The 19,117-nt window shown below is 39.7% G+C and overlaps 1 protein-coding gene across 1 annotated transcript in view; it reads left to right on the plus strand.

Moving 5' to 3' along the window:
- Positions 1 to 615: 615 nt before the first annotated feature.
- LOC118582570 (complement C5-like) overlaps positions 616 to 19,117 on the plus strand; it is a 101,842-nt gene continuing 83,340 nt past the window's right edge. The window contains exons 1-4 of the mRNA XM_036185543.1: positions 616 to 689; positions 3,644 to 3,836; positions 13,975 to 14,137; positions 16,592 to 16,662. Of these exons, the coding sequence (XP_036041436.1) occupies positions 625 to 689; positions 3,644 to 3,836; positions 13,975 to 14,137; positions 16,592 to 16,662 (492 nt within the window). The 5' untranslated portion in view covers positions 616 to 624. The remainder of the gene's footprint in view (positions 690 to 3,643; positions 3,837 to 13,974; positions 14,138 to 16,591; positions 16,663 to 19,117) is intronic.

Here is a 19,117-nt window from a genome sequence, read left to right on the forward strand (position 1 = left end):
TTATTTGGTTTTTCTAGACAGGGTTTCTCCGTGTAGCCCTAGCTGTCCTGGTTCTCACTCTGTAGACCAGGCTGGCCTGGAACTCAGATCTGCCTTCCTTCACCTTATGAGTCCTGTAATTAAAGGCTCGGTCAAACTCATTCTAAAACCATCCATTTAAAATGAAATCCAGGTGAGTCTTCTGTCAATCTCAGAAACAAATGACAGCTGCCAGAATCAGGTTTGAAAGTGGCTGGGGTCAGAATAGAGGGCTTGGCTGAGCGAAGGAAAGCCAGAGACCGCACCGCGATTGGCTCCCAGCGCTGAGCCTTCCTGCATACTGGCAAGCACCCAGATTAGGACCCTTTGACTTGCATTCACAAAAATAAATTCCTGGGTCTAAGTTGATGTTAAACACCCCTGCCTTTATTACTGGACCTGACAGGATGTTAAAACATGTTTTATGTTCATTAAAACATCCTCTTATGCCCATTTCTGATTTTAGCTTTCTCATTTAGAGATCTTTCTCTCTGGCATTAATAATTAACCAGGGAACTAATTTACCTACACTCTTCAAACTCAGTTTACTTAAAAGAAAAGTAGCTACAAGAAGTTTGTGCCCATGGGTTTTTGCCACTTCCAGCCATGGGCCTTTGGGGAACACTTTGCTTTTTAATTTTTCTGGACAGAACTTGGGGACAGGAACAAACGTAAGTAGAACAAGCCATCTCCACTTTCCTGGGCATCGTAGTTGCAGTGAGTGAAAGGTAGACTCAGGGTCGTGTTAAGTTGACAATACCTGCCCCTCCTAAAACAATAGACTCAGCAGCACATGAGAGAGCCATGGACCCATCTGGATTTGGTGAGCAGCTAACAACACAACTGTTCCTGTGGAAATGTTATCTGTAAAAATGACAGAGATGATTATTCATTTTCCTAGTCAGCAAAAAGTGCACAGTAAAACCAAGATAGTCAATTTCTTAGCATTTATTACCTACTTGTACTTGGTGCTTAGTTTGAGCTTTTCTTGGTCTGAGTACAGTTAAGCCAGAGTAACTTGAATATGATGGTCTTATAAAAGCAATTGCTAACAATCATAATTTTATTTTAATTAATAATGTATAAGATTGCTTTATAGTGGGTCAGGAAGCATTCCCACTAACTTATGGTTGTAACTACTTCCACATTCATGAACCAATTTGTCATAATTTTATTGTTACCAGAATCTTGTCCTTTTAAATAGTGCTATTATGTACAAATATCTTAGTATTAGAAGTTAACTGAATATTATCTCATTGAAGCTATTCTTTTTCATTTATTTATTTATTTTATAATTTGCTTTAATTTTACATATCAGCCAAGGATTCCCCTGTCCTCCCTCCCCCAGACCAACCCCCATTCCCATCTCCTCCAGGTCAAGGACTCACCAGGTGATTCAGCTCAACCTGGTGGATTCAGTCCAGGCAGGTCCAGTCCCCTCCTCCCAGGCTGAGCAAAGTGTCCCTGCATAGGTCCCAGGTTCCAAACAGCCAGCTCATGCACTAAGGACAGGTCTGGGTCCCACTGCCTGGGTGCCTCACAAACAGTTCAAGCTATTCAATTGTCTCACTTATCCAGAGGGCCTGATCCAGCTGGGGGCTCTTTTCTTTTCTTCTCCTCTTTTTTTTGTGCCCTTTTCCTGAAATTCACTTGGTAGCCCAGGCTGACCTCGAACTCACAGAGATCTACCTGGCTCTGCCTCCCGAGTGCTGGGATTAAAGGCGTGTGCCACCACCACCCGGCTTTTTTTTTTTTTTTTTTTTTTTTTTTTTTTTTTTTTTTAAGATGATGTTTCACCTTGTTGTCTAGGATGATCTCAAATCACATGACCATGTGAACCTCTGCCTAGCCCTCTGGCTAGCTGGCACTATAGGCATTTGCTACTATGCAGAGCCTGCTCAGTCCACATATGACGGGAAATCCAGGCAGCAGAAGTGAGTAGCCAAAGGTCACATTGCTAAAGAGAGGATTTTTACTGTGGTCTCCTGTTTATCACTTCAGTTCCTCCCAGACCCTGTCAGAAATGCATTTGTAGAAATTCAAGTGTAAAGGAAACGTGGACTAATGCCATAAGCTTGCCATACATGTCTGCTCTGAGATGTTATTGCAAGGCCACAGTAGCCTTAGCTACTTTTATATATTCCTTTTTGACAGATAAGCAGTTGAAGTTCAGGGACATCAAGATTAAACTCCAGAACCTGTACCCTCATGATTCTTGTCCAGGAGTATTCAGGATTTTCTTGCTCTACTGCATTGGTCCATACTATGGCAGTATTTCCTCTCTCTGAAAACATGAGGAACCTCATACTAGTTAGCTTTCTTGCCACTATGACAAAATACTGGACATCACCAACTTAAAAGAGGAATTTATTTTGCTCAGATGTCAGAGGTTTTAGTTGATCATAGCAGACAGGGTGGCAGACCGGGCATCTCCTATGGGACAGCTCAGAAGTGGGGAGAGAATGCTTGCCCAGCTCCCTGCCCCCCACTTTGCATGTGATCCCTTGGCCTATGGCATGTTGTCATTATCCACATTCAAGGTATGTGGATGGCATTCCTTAGAGAACCCTCCCTGAAAACAGCATAGAGACAACTAGCCAGATGTATTTACTAAGTAAGCTCGAGGCATTTTCCAGTCCAAGACAGATAGATGACAGTCAAGCCAACCATCACGCACCTACTTTGTGATAGGTTCTGAGGGCAAAAGAAGACAGTTCCTAGAGCTTGCATTCTAGTTGAAGAAGTGGATAATGGATGAATGAATGAATCAATCAATTTGATGAGTGAATGAGAAGGACAGACAGTTTTTTTAGCAGTGTGGACAGAACAGGAGAGTACAGAAACCGAAGGCTACTAGCTAAGGCTGTGGACAGAAAAGGCTCTCTCACAAAGGTGATAAGCAGATAGAGCCCGGAGGACATGTCTACAGAAAAAAAACAGAAACAACCCAAGTAATATCCCTGTCTCTGTGTAAGCTCAATGACCTGAGCTCCTTAGAGTATGGAAAAAATACGCACGATTCTTGGCATGCACAGACTGCATCACTGATGCATCAATACAGACCAAAGTCTAAATGAAGGGAAATGCCACAGGCAGCATTAAAAATGTGTATTTATTTGTGTATGGGGGTAGGCGTGCGCATTTACACCACAGACATGGGAGGTCAAAGAACCCTCTTAGAGTCAGTCCTCTCCTTCCACTATGTGGGTTTATGGATCAAACTCTGGCCCTCAGTCTTGGTGGCTTTGTATCTCAATAACTGTCTCCAAACCAACCTCTTAGCTGTTGCTTAGGTTTAATTACAACCTGTTCCTTTCCAGAAAACTTGTGCCTTCCATCATAATAAATTTTGACTTTCAAAATATAATTTGAATTTGAATTTTTTAACACAAGGTTTCTCTATGTAACAGCCCTGGCTGTCCTAGAACTCACTCTACAGACCAGGCTGGCCTCAAACTCAGAGAAACACTTGCCTCTGCCTCCTGAGTGCTGGGGTAAAAGGCATGTGCCATCACTGCCCAGCTTAAAATATGTTTTTAAAATTAATCCTGAGTGAAATAAAAAATATCAGAAGTGTAAGAAAACCTGCAAATGTAGTGAGCCTTTTCTTTTCCTATTTCAACAGCTATGTCATTTCAGCACCCAAAGTATTTCGGGTGGCAGCATCTGAAAATGTTGTAATTCAAGCCCATGGCTATACCGAAGCATTTGATGCGACAATCTCTATAAGAAGCTATCCTGATAAAAAAATTACCTACTCTTCAGGCTATGTTAATTTATCTCCAGAAAATAAGTTCCAAAACTCAGCAATGTTAACAGTAAGTATTTATCCTTCATTTTCTTTATGTATTTTTGGCAAAATTTGTGCAAAGCTTAAACACTGATCAAATAATAGTCATTAGTATTGTTCTACAACTGTGTGATTATGAGATGGTTAACAGTCATTATTAATGATGAGTGAAACAGAAAACTCTAAACAGAAAATTACATTTGCTTTTTTGAGCCAAGGGTGCCCATGCCCACATCCTTAAAAATAAAATTTCTCTACAAAAACATTTGGAGATGAACTGAAAATTCTTTTGAGGTAAAAATTAGAAAAGGAGAGATATTGATTGAATGCATATGGGTACTTGGTGAATATTTGTTAAACCTGACTGTTCTCAAATTGTATATACAGTTGCTATGGGATTGTTGACTACTGTAGCCAACAACTTTCACTGAAAACACACAATGAATTAAAAGAACAAAATGATTAAGAAACTTTCTTTCATTGAGACATTTTGGTTTGGATTGGTTAGAAACATGATTTCAACTTTTTTTCTGAGCATATTTATTGTGGATACTGATGGGTTTAATCAAGACAAATTCTTTTAAGTGTGTAATGTGCTGTGACTATATTTATCCCCCTCAGCCCCACCTCATCCACTCTCTGTTTTTCCCCCTCCTATTAGGTTGCTTCCTGCTCAGGGCTCCCACTTTTTTATGACAAGGAACTCTTGAGGAGAGAGGGATAAGAGCATCAGTTAGAAATACAGAGATAGAAAGATAGGAGAGAAAAGATAGAAACACAGGATAGCCTCAGGAGGGCCTGGGTCCTTATCTACCGGCCCCTTCTGTCTCTTCTAATGGGCTATTTAGAGGAATGCCAAGGGGTAGAGCAAAGACCTCCTGCTAGCTCAGCCAAGTGTAGACCCTTCCAATCACCTAACCATGCACATGGTCAAGCAATCCTCTAATGCAGCCCCACTGAGTAAAGCAAGCTCAGATCTCACTAGGAAACCATTGTGGACTTCCATAATTCCCCTTCTTCATATAATAAAGGGACCCCCAGGCCCCTCAGATATACAGTGCCTGTTTTAGGTTATCCATCTTGATTATCTTCCTTACTCATCATGGAGATATACTTTCCATAAAGCATACTCTGACATAGGTTGGAAGCTATCAAGAGGGAAGTTGCCTGTCTTTGACTACCAGCCACTGGCAGAAGGAGGTACTCTCTGAACCAGGTCCCTATTAGGAGCTTGCAAACATCCACAGCCTTCTCCATAGCTGCCGCACCTCCCAGTAAAGGAGTAGAGGATGATAAAGAAGGAATATTCTTTTTGGAATGGGTCTAAGGTGATTACAGTAGTCTCAGCTGCACCAAGCCCTTTTCCTGGATCAAAACTCTCTCCTAACAGATGTTCAATAAAATTTTCAAGAAACTATTTTGATTCCCAGAAGAAAACAGTCATTTCAAAACACTTCAAAGTACCCACTAAAGTAAACAAAACCCCATACTAATTATAAAGACACTTTTACAAACTAACTCAATTGTGAGAGGCTTATCCCTTTGTGGGAGGACTACCTCTTTCTATACAGAAACAGAAGGAGTGGAAACCTATAGGAAGAAGACAGAAAAACTCCCCTAATTATAATACCTTCACTTAAGTTTTCCAGGGGCCATTGGGACTGTAAAATTATATTTTGGGCTTTTATAAATGTGTTTAAATATATCTGGTATAAACATAACTTAAATATTTACATATCTACAACTAGCATGAATATCATTATACTACTATACTTATTTACAATCTACAAGCTTGCATTCAAAAGAAAACTCTATTATACATATTTATACTTTTACAAACTATGAATATCATATATATTTACACTTTTTTGCAATCTAACATTCAAAAGGAAATGCTACAGAACTCTTACAAACTTTAACACATATCTAGAAGTGATTTTCTTAACAGAACTAACTTACACTAGAATTTCTTAACAGAACTTACATTCAAAAGCAAACTCTATTAGCAAACATCTAGAAGAGATTTATTAACTGAACTAACAACAAGACAGGAAGTACATAAATCATTTCTGAAGTTCAGAGTTTATAATCAGCTTTGATATCATTCTGAAAGTTTTCTTAAGAGTTTGATTTATCAGTGGCTCTTAAACTAAACTGAGGATAAAATTCCCTCTTCTTCTTTTTTTAAAAAATGTATTTATTTTATTTTTTTCATACGGATATTTGTGTTTTAATTTTACATATCAGCCATGGGTTCCCCTGTCCTCCCCCTCCTGCCCCCACCCCTACCTTCTCCCTAGCCCCTCCCCTCGATTCCCATTTCCTCCAGGATCAAGACTCCCCTGGGGATTCAGCTCAACCTGGTGGATTCAGTCCAGGCAGGTCCAGTCCCCTCCTTCCAGGCTGAGCAAAGTGTCCCTGCATAAGCCCCAGGTTCCAAACAGCCAGCTCATGCACTAAGGACAGGTCCGGGTCCCACTCTGACTGGGTGCCTCCCAAACAGATCAAGCTATTCAGTTGTCTCACTTATCCAGAGGGCCTGATCCAGTTGGGGGCTCCACAGCTTTTGGTTCAGAATTCATGTGTTTCCATTCGTTTGGCTATTTGTTCCTGTGCTTTTCCAATCTTGGTCTCAACAATTCACACTCTTAGAGACCCTCCTCTTTCTAGACAATTGGACTGCTGGAGCTCCCCCTGGGGCCTGGCTGAGGATCACTTCCATCAGTTATTGGATGAGAATTCTAGCACAACAGTTAGGGTGTTTGGCCATCTGATCACCAGACTAGGTCAGTTCAGGCTTTCTCTCGACCATTGCCAGTAGTCTACAGTGGAGGTATCATTGTGGATTTCTGGGGACCTCTCTAGCACTTTGCTTCTTCCTGTTCTCATGTGGTCTTCATTTACCATGGTCTGTTATTCCTTGTTTTCCCTTTCTGCTCTTGATCCAGCTGGGATCTCCTGCTCCCCTAAGCTCTTTTTCCCTCGAATCTTTCCCCTCATTACTCCCACTGTTGTCCAGGTTGTTCATGTAGATCTCATCCATTTCTCTGTCATTGGGTGATCCCTGTGTCTTTCTTAGGGTCCTGTTTTTTAGGTAGCCTCCCTGGAGTTGTGTAGCAGTCTAGTCATCTTTGTTTTACATCTAGTATCCTACTATGAATGAGCACATACCATGTTTGTCTTTCTGAGTCTGGGTTACCTCACTCAGGATGATTTTTCTAGATCCATCCATTTGCCTGCAAACCTCATGATGTCATTGTTTTTCTCTGCTGAGTAGTACTCCATTGTGTATGTGTACCACATTTTCTTAATCCATTCTTCAGTTGAAGGGCATCTAGGTTGTTTCCAGGTTGTGGCTATTACAAACAATGCTGATATGAACATAGCTGAGCAAATGCCCTTGTGGTATGATTGAGCATTCCTTGGGCATATGCCCAAGAGTGCCACAGCTGGGTCTTGTTTTAATACTTAGTTTTAAACGTTCTTTATTCTAGACTTAATTCTCCATCAAATGTATAGCAAAAAAAATTCTCCTGTTATGTACACCATGTTTTTCACTTGTTTCCTTTGTTGTACAGGAAAAAAATTAAATAACTTTTTCAATCATGTTTGTTAGTTCTGGGTATTATTATTTCCTGAATATTTCCTGTTCAGGGGTCCTAGCACAGAGGGTCCTTGCCTGTGCTCACATCTTCGAGAGTCTTCCTACACTTTCTTCTAACAGCTTCAAGATTTTCTGGTCTTGCGTTAAAAGGCAAACCAGAACAACGGCATTTGTGTGTGTGTGTGTGTGTGTGTGTGTGTGTGTGTGTGTGTGTGTGTAATAGTGTAATAGTTTGGGCATCACAGGATTCAGCAGTGACTATATCTGGGCTTGGGCAATTTTAGTAAGTTTATTACTGTTTGAATCCCATTGGCTTGTTATAGGTTGGCTTAAGTTGCACACGTTCTCTTAGTTTAATTTTGCTTGGTCATATGTGTCAAGAAATTTACCTGTTTCTTCTTTTCAAATTTATTGGAATACAAGTTTTCAAAGCTTATTCTAAAAATCTCTGAGTTTTGTTAAAAATCTGTGATAATGTCTGTCTTTTCATCTCTAGTTTTAGTTTATCTATCTATCTATCTATCTATCATCTATCTATCTATCTATCTATCTATCATCTATCTATCTATCTACCTATCTATCTGTCTGTCTATCTATCTATCTATCTATCTATCTATCTATCTACCTGTCTGTCTGTCTGTCTGTCTGTCTATCTATCTATCTATCATCTATCTATCTATCATCTATCTATCTATCTACCTATCTATCTATCTGTCTGTCTATCTATCTATCTATCTATCTATCTATCTATCATCTATCTATCTACCTATCTATCATCTATCTATCATCTATCTATCTACCTATCTATCATCTATCTATCTACCTATCTATCTATCTATCTATCTATCATCTATCTATCTACCTATCTATCATCTATCTATCTACCTATCTATCTGTCTGTCTATCTATCTATCTATCTATCTATCTATCATCTATCTATCTACCTATCTATCATCTATCTATCATCTATCTATCTACCTATCTATCATCTATCTATCTATCTGTCTGTCTGTCTGTCTGTCTATCTATCTATCTATCATCTATCTATCTACCTATCTTCTATCTTTTTGTCTATCTTTCATCTACCATCTGTGATTCTCATCATCTATCTCAGATAGCTTGGCTAAGAGCTTATGAATCTTGTTTTGTCTTTAAGATTAATTTTAATTTCAATTATATGAATCTGTTGTTGGAAGTGAATGGGAGTGTGACATGAGTGTAAGTGCCCTTGGAGGTAAGATGCGTCAGGTCCCAGGGACAGAGTTATAGATGGTTGTGGGTCACCTGACACAGGTGTAAGGAACTCTTGGGGCCTCTTGCAAAAGCAGTACCTGCTCCTTACCAGTCTTGCTTATCTTTTCAGAGAAGCAACTTAGTATTTCACTGATTCTTCATTTCTTTCCATCTGCTTATTTGAGATTTCACCTGTTCATTTTCTTTAAGGCAGTGAAATGCATCGTTATTTGTGATTGCTGGTTTGTTTGTTTTTTTTTAAGTAGGCATTTTTAGTTATAAAATTCCCCTCAAGCTACTTTCATTGTGTCCCAGTGCCAGGAGCCATCCCTGGTGGTGGATGGGTCCTAAAGAGGGTGTAAGGAGTTGGTGGAGGAAGGAAGGAAGCCAGGCCATGGTAGTCAGGAGAATCTTGCAGCCTGACTGACTAGCAGTCAGAGTGTTTATTTATACAGAATTTAGTAAGCAGGGATACATTCATGATGTTCCAAAACATAGATCATATCATTTTGTTTTTGGACATACGTTTCACTTCCTTTTGCTCATCTTTTAGTCATAAGTAATAAACTATGACAGAACAGAAATATCATTTCCAATCATTTTCTCTTGTTTTAACATCGTTAATAAACAGAGTTATCATTCTTACTCATTAACCCTATAACTCAATTTTTGAGAATCTAGAGGCATTTGACAGCCTGTGCTCAGGCTGGTAGCTTTGGTTACTTCAAGGACACTAGACCAAAACAAAAACTTCAACCACCCTGGGCATTTTGCCATGTCTCAATAGTGTATTATTAACTCTTGGTGGTCAGAATGCCCAGGAAAAATCCTCAGGCCAAAGATGCTGCAGTTATTATTCAAATTCTGACATAATACAATCAATGTTCACATTTATATCTTTATAGAATTTGTCTATATGTCTAATCCTGGCATTCTGTTGTTCCTTGGTCATATGACATTGTAGTGGCTCTACATGAGCTAACTCCTAAGAGAGGGAAGCCTTAACATTTTGTACTTTTATCATCTTTCCACTCCATACTTTGCTCATCAATATGTCTCTGTGTAGGGCAAAGTTGTATGCCACATAATTGTCTGAGTGTACAGTGGGAAGAGGCTTGTAATCTGAACTGTGGCCAACTCCTCTATTTTATTCAGCCAGACATGCTTTATGTCCTCTAGCCCACCAAATCTTGTTGACCTTTTTAAGTTTACTTTGTTTTGAATATCTTGTTCATGTTTCCAGAATGTCTCATAGCCTCATGAAGGACCTCTGGCTTCTTTATGTGTCACAACCTTCAAGGCCTAAGGAAGACCTTCAAGTAGATAAGGATATCTCCCTCAAAGTGTGTGTGTGTGGGGGGGGGAATAGCATGTTCAGGACTTTCCTAGGGAAGCTTAGAAGCAGCATTCCTAGGAGAAGGCATAAATGATTCATAAGGAATTTTCCATCAATCCAATATCCCCAAATTGTACAAATATTAAAAGTGTCCCAAGTATGTAACAGGTGGAGATGAAAACCAAAGGTGGCATGGCAGCCATCATGTGGCTCAGCTCTGCTGGAACTTTGTCAAGCAGGTGTGCTGGCTTTATGACTTCTTCATTCCGTTCAGATATGGCTGAGCCACCCCAGATTCTGTCATGTTTCTTTCTATGTAATTCTTGGCATTTTTAAATGTCCCTCCCGATCTCTGATGACTTGTTCATTATTCAGGGATGTGTTGTTCAATCTCCATAACTTTGTACCTTCTATAGCTTTCCAGCTGTTGGTTTCTAGTTTGAGTCTGTTGTCATCAGATAGATTATAAGAAATCATTTAACCTCTTTTATTCAGCCAGACATGCTTTATGTCCTAAAAGGTGATGTATTTTAGAGAAAGTCCTGTGGGTCACTGAGAAAAATGTGTTTTCTTCAGTATTTAGGTAGAATATTCTGCAGATATTTGCAAAGTCCATTTGACTTATACTAACATTTAAACCTGATGTTTCCCAACTGTTTTTTTTTTTGGGGGGGGGGGTCTGGTGAGAGTATGGTGTTGTAGACAATCACTATTGTTCTGTTGATGTCAGCCTGTGCCTTTTATCTGGTTGTATTGTCATATGTCTGGGTGTGCTGATGTCCAACACACATATATCTGGGATTGTAATATCTTCATAGTGAATTGTGGCCTTAATTAATATGAAGTGACCTTCTTATCTTTTTTGACTAGTTTTTAAATTTATGTTTTCAGGTGTCATGGTAGCTATGCTTGCTTGTTGACTAGTCCATTTGCTCAGAATTCTTTTTGTTTTGTTTTTCTGTTTGTTTTTTCAAGACAGGGTTTCCTCTGTGTAGCTTTGGCACCTTTCCTGGAACTCACTTTGTAGCCCAGGCTGGCCTTGAACTCACAGAGATCCTCCTGCCTCTGCCTCCCGAGTGCTGAGATTAAAGGCATGCACCACCACTGCCCAGCTGGAATTCTTTTTTCAACCCTTCCATGCTAAGATGTTCATCTTTGTCAGTAAGATGTGTTTCTTGCAGTCAACAAGTAGATAGGTTTCATGTTTAAGATCAGTCTGCTACACTGTGTCTTTTGATTGGAGAATTGAGACTATTGACATCCAGATTTATTATTGAAAGGTGTATTAAATTCTATTTTTTGTAGTATTGGTGCTTTCTATTCCTTAATTGAATATTATTGTCCTAGTGTGGCTTATTCTTTCCTGTGGCTTCATGGATGTGTTTATCTTCCTCTTCATTGTGGTAGCTGTGATACTGGTGTGTGGCTATAAGTTTATTGTCAGAAGATTTTCTTTCCTCTTTAATTCTGAGGGATGTCTTTGCTGGATATAGTAATCTGGTTTGGCAATTGTCTCTCACTGCTGAAAATACTTTGTTCCATGCTCTCTTGGCATTTGGCGTTTCTGTTGAAAACTTGCTGTTACTCTGATGTGTTCTGTTTTTTAAAATGATTCTGTGTTTCTCACTTGCAGCTTTCAATATTCTTTCCTTGTTCTGTGTACTTAGTGTTTTAACTATATTATGATGTGGAGAGGTTCTTTTCTGATCTAGTGTATTTGGAATATTAAATGTCTCCTGTATCAAGAGAGGGTCCTCTTTCTCTAGATTTGGAAATTGTTCCATTCTGATTTTATTGAATATGTTTTCTCTGCCTTAGATTGAATTCCTCTATGCTCCTGAACTATAGAGGTTTTTTCTGTGGTGTCCCATAAATGGTGTATATTCTGTTCACATGTTATTGTTGTTTTAGTACAGCCATCGTCTGGCTGCTCTAAGTTATCTGTATTGGCCATGTCATTCACTTGATACACTCTTTTGGAAGGGCTTTCCTCTGAGTTTTAAAATTCATCTTATTAAGATTTTCATTTCTAAAATTTCAATTTGACTTTTTTACTATTTTTATTGAATTCCCTTTCACATTTTCTATTGGCATTCTCATTACTTTCATTTTTAAATTCTCTTTTAATTCATTCAGGAATTTATTCATGTACTCTTTGAGTTCATTGAATATTCTTATAATCATTATTTCAATTCTTTGGGATCGCATTTAATTCACATTCATTGGAACTTATTGTTGTGGCTTTGTAATTCTGGGTGGAGTCATGGTGTGATTTTTTTTCGTTTCTTTTGTTACTTCAGTTGATTTGAGCATCTGGGCCTAGGTCATTGGTTGTTTTTGCTTGTTTGTTTTTTAGTCACCTGTATTTTTTCAGTTAAAATACTTCCCCCGTCCAAGTGGGACTAAGCCATAGTAGGGTGAGTCGTTCCTTCCTCCAACTCCAGACTTGGTGGCTGAACTCTCCAGCTGCACTCAGGGGCCAGGCACAGTCTTGTTATTACTCCAAGAGCAGGTTTCTAACTGCAGAAGTAACCACAACTGATAAGTAGGCCTGCTATGAAAACACAGTAAGGATGAATTAAAAACAATCTCCCTTTCGATTCCAATAACTTCAGGACAATAAAGGATCCAAGACAGCACAGTGTGACTCAGGTATTAGCTATTAAGAGCAGGAATGGAAGGAGATATGAAGTTAAGTAGCTGAAGTAAAATTAGCTATTAGCATTAAAACAATAAAGAAAAATGGGGAGAAAGCTAACTGGGACCAATAAAGAAGAGAGGAAATGAAGCAGTCCCAGTTAAAGGTGGAATAGAGACAAAAACGATTTTAAAGATGTAACCACTCAACCTGAAGCAGTTGAATCATCAGAAGGCCAAGGCACGGAAATCGCCTGTGCACTTTGGGAGAATAATGCAGTACAAAGTGGTCTATGTGAACTCTCCACTGGCAAACACACCAGCACTTTATCACTGCTCTGCAGAACTAGTGAGTCTCACTCTTGTCTATGGCTCAGACCACATCTCAACACTAGAGGTATTCTACATGCCAGAAGCCAGATTAGTTCCTCCTCGGGGCTGTGCTCTACTGGGAGGAGCTTTGCCCCTACAAACACCAGGCTGCGGCTCCCATCAATCCCCAGGAGAGATCCCAGCACTCATGGTACTTGATACTGTATTACACCCAGGGTCCTGGTCTCGTTGGACTGCAGATCTGCTCAGTAATTCTCCCATTGGTGTACTTTTTGAGTCTCTGGGTTGGGGGGTGTTTTTCGCTTTCTTTTAGACTGTGGCCTCCCCCTCACCCCGTCGTGTGTGTGTGTGTGTGTGTGTGTGTGTGTGTGTGTGTGTGTGTACAGGTAAAAATGCATTTACTTGTGGAGGCCAGAGGACAAGTTCAGCTGTGGTTCCTTGGTTGCCATCTGCCTTATTTCTTAGGACAGGGTCTCTCACTGGCCTGGAATTCATCAGGTAGACAAGGCTGGCCAGGCGGCAGGCCCCAGGGATCTGTCTGTCTCCACCTCCCAGGTTCTGGGATTATAAATGCTGGCCACAACACCCAGCCTTTTTGTAACTTGGGTTTTGGGTTCTTGAACTCAGGACCTTGTACTTGCAAGGCAAGTACTTTACCAGCTGAGCTACCTTTCCAGCCCCTTTTCAGAGTTCTTGTAGCAAAAAAAAATGTTTCATTGCTGACAGCAAAGTCTTCACCATGACACTGGACGATGAAGGGCAACACTAGTCTGCTCTCTAGCTCTTACACCATTCTGTTGCTGTGTTTACGAGCAGGTTGACTCGGTTTGTTTTGAGACAGTATTTCACTATGCAGCCCAGGGTGCCCTTGAACATGTGGTCTTTCTGCTTCAGTGTCTAGGCTATACCACTTTCTAAATGATGTAATATGCAGAATCTTTTTTTGGTTCTGATGAGATTGCAGGGGCTTTGTGGTCGCTTTGTAACCTTAGAATTATACCCTTTCCGTTATTATTCTTACAGATACAGCCCAGCCAACTGCCTGGAGAACAAGACCCAATCTCACATGTGTATCTAGAAGTTGTGTCAAAGCATTTTTCAAAATCGAAAAAAATGCCAATAACCTATGACAATGGATTTCTCTTCATCCACACAGACAAACCTGTTTACACTCCAGACCAGTCAGGTAACAGGCAAAGCACTTCCTGTGGGGAAACTGATGCTATATTTTAGACCTTTTGACACATGGAATTGAGTGGAGACTGATTTCCACCCTGAAAAAAAAATAAGATCAAAACCAGCCCTCAGTTCCTAATGACTTTTATAGTTTTCAAATAGCATTTGATTTTTAATTTATAAAGAAATTTCTAAATAAATTGAAAAATCCAAAATTACATCTGCTGCATTATCAGTTATTTCCAAGTAGATAAAAAAGCTTCCCAAACATTGTAAAATGTTGTTAGAACTTACTCATTAAATAAATATATTTTATTTCAAATAAAATTTGGACAAAGGAGATATATTTATGATAGAGCCATGTTTATAACAAATGCAGAGTCAGGACTGAATTCTCAACTGGGAAACAACACTCACCATGGGGAGACCAGATGTCTCAGAAGAGATAAGCAACACCATGGGAATGTGTGGATACTCATATTCAAACGCCGTTTGTCTGTTAAAACAATGCCACCTGTTACAGAGGGAAGGGCCTAGAGCCTGTGGCTGAGGAAAGCCCTGATTTACACAGGAACATATGAATGCTTCCCCTCATAAAATTCTTTCATCTCTCCTTCTTGCCATCATTGACTCTGAAGAGATGATCTGTAAGAGACGTGTATGTGGAAAGAGGAAGCAATGAGATTTCATTAATAAAACTGCCAGGGAAGGACAGAGAAAGGGAGGCAGGATCAGCGAGCTTCATTGAAAAGTATTACATAGTATGCTAATGTTGGTGGTTGTTGCTGATGTCAATGGTGATGTGAGAGCCTGCTATGATTGGCTCAGGCAGGAAAAGCCTAGAGAGAGTGAGGATGTCACCACCAGAACAGTATGAGCTCTTGACTGAGAGAAGATGACTGGGGTGGGGGTGATTGGAGAGATGGTTCAGCACTGGCACCCATATGTTGGCTCAACTGTCTGTAACTCTGGTCCCAAGGGATCCCTTGCCCTCTTCTGGCCTCTGCAGGCATGGCATGCACACAGCACACATACATTCAAGCAAAACACCCACACACCTAAAATTTTTTGAAGGCTGAAAAAAAAGGTGATGATGACTTTAAAAAAATCATAGTCTCTACTCATACAGATAGGGTCTTTTTGAGCTTAATCATACCTAGAAACAAGTATAACTTCACCTTGCCCCCCATCATAGAGGATGCTTTGGGCAATGGGTACCATTCGCACTACCTACCACATCAGACTTGTATAGCAAGTGAGCATTCTAGATCCCAGTGCCCAGGACCTTCTACTGTTAGAGCTTACCTTGGGAGTGGCCTTATTTTTTCCTATCAGGACTTGACTGATAAGAAGATAAGGTGCTTTCACTTAGTCTAGTCATAAAGGAAAATGAAAGAACTTCTTATAAATGTTTCTCCTGGTGACAGATAGCAAACTAGAGTAGTTTAAATGCAGTCTCTGGAGCCATACCAACTGAGGTCAAATTCAAACATGAGCTATTACTGACTCTGATAGTGTGTGAATGATTCTAGAGCCATATTAACTGGGGTCAAATCAAAGCATGGGCTATTATTAACTATGTGATCATGTGTGAATTAGACTCTCATAGTCCCATTCCTCATATGATAAAAAAGATAATAATACAATTTCCCTCATAGAGTTGTACCAATTATTGATGTAGGTGGGTCCTTCCCATGATGGGGGAGGTGATTCAGTTCCTGCCTCCAGGTTCCTGCCTGGAGTTCCTGCACTGACTTTGCTCAGTGATGGAGTGTGACCTGAGAATTGTAAGCTGAAATAAACTCTCCCTCCAACCCAAGTTGCTTTCGGTCATAGTATTTTACCCCTGTTAGATTTTGTAAGTAGAAGAATACATACTGTCTGAACCAAATTTCCAGTTTTCCATTAACTCTGATCTGATACTCTCATCTAACTACATGGTAGCTACTTGATAAATAGTACAGATACAAATTATTTTACATTATGGATGTGTTCCCAAAGATTGTCTACAAATATATATATTAATATACTGAACTATATGTTAAATTCAATACAAGTAGCTCCTTAAATGAATCCCAGAGGATTCTCTTTCTTTAAATATATTTTTTCATTTATGGATTGTGCATATAGCCATTTAAATGAAAATCCTCTCATTAAGGATGGTTGTGAAATTTTTTAAAACCATAGGGCTGAAGTCTGTAATCCCAGCTACACGAGAGGCTGAAGCAGGAGGATTATGAATTCAAGGCCAGAGTAGGCTTCAGGGTGAGTTCAAGGCCAAACTAACCAATTTTTAGTGAAATTCTGACTGAAAATAAAAGATGAAAGAATAAAGTAAATAAATAAACAAAATATTGAAACCTGCTTGTTTGTTGGAGCTTCTGATGATGTCACATGTTTGTCAGAGCTTATGATGATGTCTCACGTTTGTCAGAGCTTATGATGATATCACGTGTTTTTGCAGTGAAAGTTAGAGTCTATTCGCTGAATGACGACTTGAAGCCAGCCAAAAGGGAGACTGTCTTAACTTTCATAGTAAGTATTTTATTTCTGTAGGTAACACTTTAACCTTTTTATTGAGGAATCTCCCTCCACAATCCCATGCTCACACTACACTAAATCATTTGATGTCATAAAAACAGTTATTAAATGCTTAGTGTGAATGTACATTATAGATTTACACCTGTATGGCAGACACATAGAAAGCCCAGACAAGCTAACTTATTGATCTAAACCATTGAAATCCACCCTCTGTACTACTTACTTTAAAAAAAAAAAGCATGCCCATCAAGAAGTAATTGACAGGGCTTGAGAGTTAGCTCATTAGTTAAGAGCATTTGTTGTTCTTGCAAAGGACCCAAGTTCAATTCCCAGCACCCGCACAGAGCCTCACCACTCCCTCAGACACCAGACACACATGTGGTACACAGACGGACATGCAGGCGAAACATTTATACACAAAAAATAATAAAATAAATCTAAGAATCACTTGACTGTCTATGATATATAAAACTTTAATTGTATGGTTTTACTTATTTTTAAGGAACTTAGATTTTAGTGACTAATATACTAATATTTTCAGCATTTACCAGCCACTAAACTGACAGATCATACACAGCAGATGATATGAAACCAATTCCATGGTTTTACCTATCATAAATTTATAATAAATTCCCAGAGACATTTTTGTGGGGAAATGATTACTGCAATTGGTCAGCTGCTCACTTATTAACCGTGGTTGTCCTACAGTGACGTATAGGCACCTTTTCCCATTCTCAAACAAATTTAGAATGCACATATACAGGAGTGTGCATTAGAGAAAAAACTGTACTAGAATATATGCCAAAATGTGCATTGATGACTCAAGAATTCTGGAGGAAAACACAGTATGAGTGAGCCTGAGGGGTGATATTCCTTCTCTGGAATGGAAAAGGAAAGGAAAACTTTGAGTTAGGTCATAATGAAAGGAACTGTCATGGGTTCTTTTGAAATAATGATAGCTATCCCTGTAGGAACTAGCATGGTTAATTTATGGAAGCAAGAAAAAAAAATGATGTCTTAGTTAGGGTTTCTATTGCTGTGCTGAAACACCATGACTCAAGCAACTTGAGGAAGAAAGAGTTTGGCTTAGACTTCCACATCATGGTCCATCACTGAAGAAAATCAGGACAGGAAATCAAGCAGAGCAGGAACCTGGAGGCAGGAGTTGATGCAGAGGTCATGAATGGGTGCTGCCTACTGGCTTGCTCCTCATGGCTTGCTCAGCCTGCTTTCTTATAGAACCCAGAACCACCTGCTCAGGAATGGCACCACTCACAATGGGCTGGGCCCTTGCACATCAATCATTAGTTAAGAAAATGCCCTATGGGTTTGCCTACAGTCAGATCCTATGGAGACATTTTCTCAGTTTTGGCTCCCTCCTCTCTGATGACTCTAGCTTGTATCAAATTGACATAAAACTAGTCAGTACAATGAGACTAGTGTAGACACAAACAAGTATAGTAAATTATTAGCTGACTGACAAAGCCTGGGAGAGATGTCGGCTCTAATGTTCTTATTTCTACTGGAGAATAAGGGGTGAAGGGACATGAATTCTTTATCCTACTTGACTGGAAGTGAACTTGGGTGAAACTGAATCCTGGAACCACATGCAAAAGAAATGGATGCCAGTCATCAGTGAAAGAGCTTCCTAGGGGTGGAGAGCTGAGCCCAGAGCCTTAGGGAAGCAGGATGTAGGAAGCACCCTGAGCAAAGAATTTGAGAAATGTCCATCATGAATGATGATGGGATGAAGATCAGCCAGGAAGATACTTACCTGTAAATCTGTGAGGATCATTCTTATTCAAGCAGTCCTTTGTAAGTTTTCCAGTTTGTTGAGTTTTTAAGTTAAGACTCACCAGGAACTCCATGAATAGTTCAAACAAAGTCCAAAGTTGCTGACCCAAACACAATGCCATTTATGGAGAAGATTTATGAGAACTTTCAATATGTTTAACCATTCTAAGGGTTGTATCAGGGCTAAAGTGTGTGTGTGTGTGTGTGTGTGTGTGTGTGTGTGTGTGTGTGTGAAGGTTTGTTAATTCCAAAGATTAGAGGAAAAAGACCACCACCCAAATCACCATGGCCATATTAATCAAAGAAAGCAATTAATTAAAACAAGCTTTTGTATTCATGTACCCAGGCTGCTCATGGGTAGAAGGTTTCCAAATGGGGGATTTGATGGGCAAAACAGGCAGGGTTACAGGAGCAGAACCTAAGCACAACAAGTTAGTCCTAACGAGCTCCTGAAACAAAGCCATGGTAGTAAGTGGGCACAACAAGGGAGTCGTGGGTGGTCATAGAACCTTTTGCAACAAAGGTAGGGTTGCAAGATGGCTATGAACAACTTTTTGAAACAGAAATGATTGTCATTCCTGGAATAGGCAGTTCAGAACCATTTGTAGTTAAGGTTATAGGTGGGCATAGCCCAATCCTTGAGAAACAGAGATTT

The sequence above is a fragment of the Onychomys torridus genome, chromosome 4, assembly GCF_903995425.1.
Source record: "Onychomys torridus chromosome 4, mOncTor1.1, whole genome shotgun sequence".
In the NCBI taxonomy this organism is placed as follows: domain Eukaryota; kingdom Metazoa; phylum Chordata; class Mammalia; order Rodentia; family Cricetidae; genus Onychomys; species Onychomys torridus.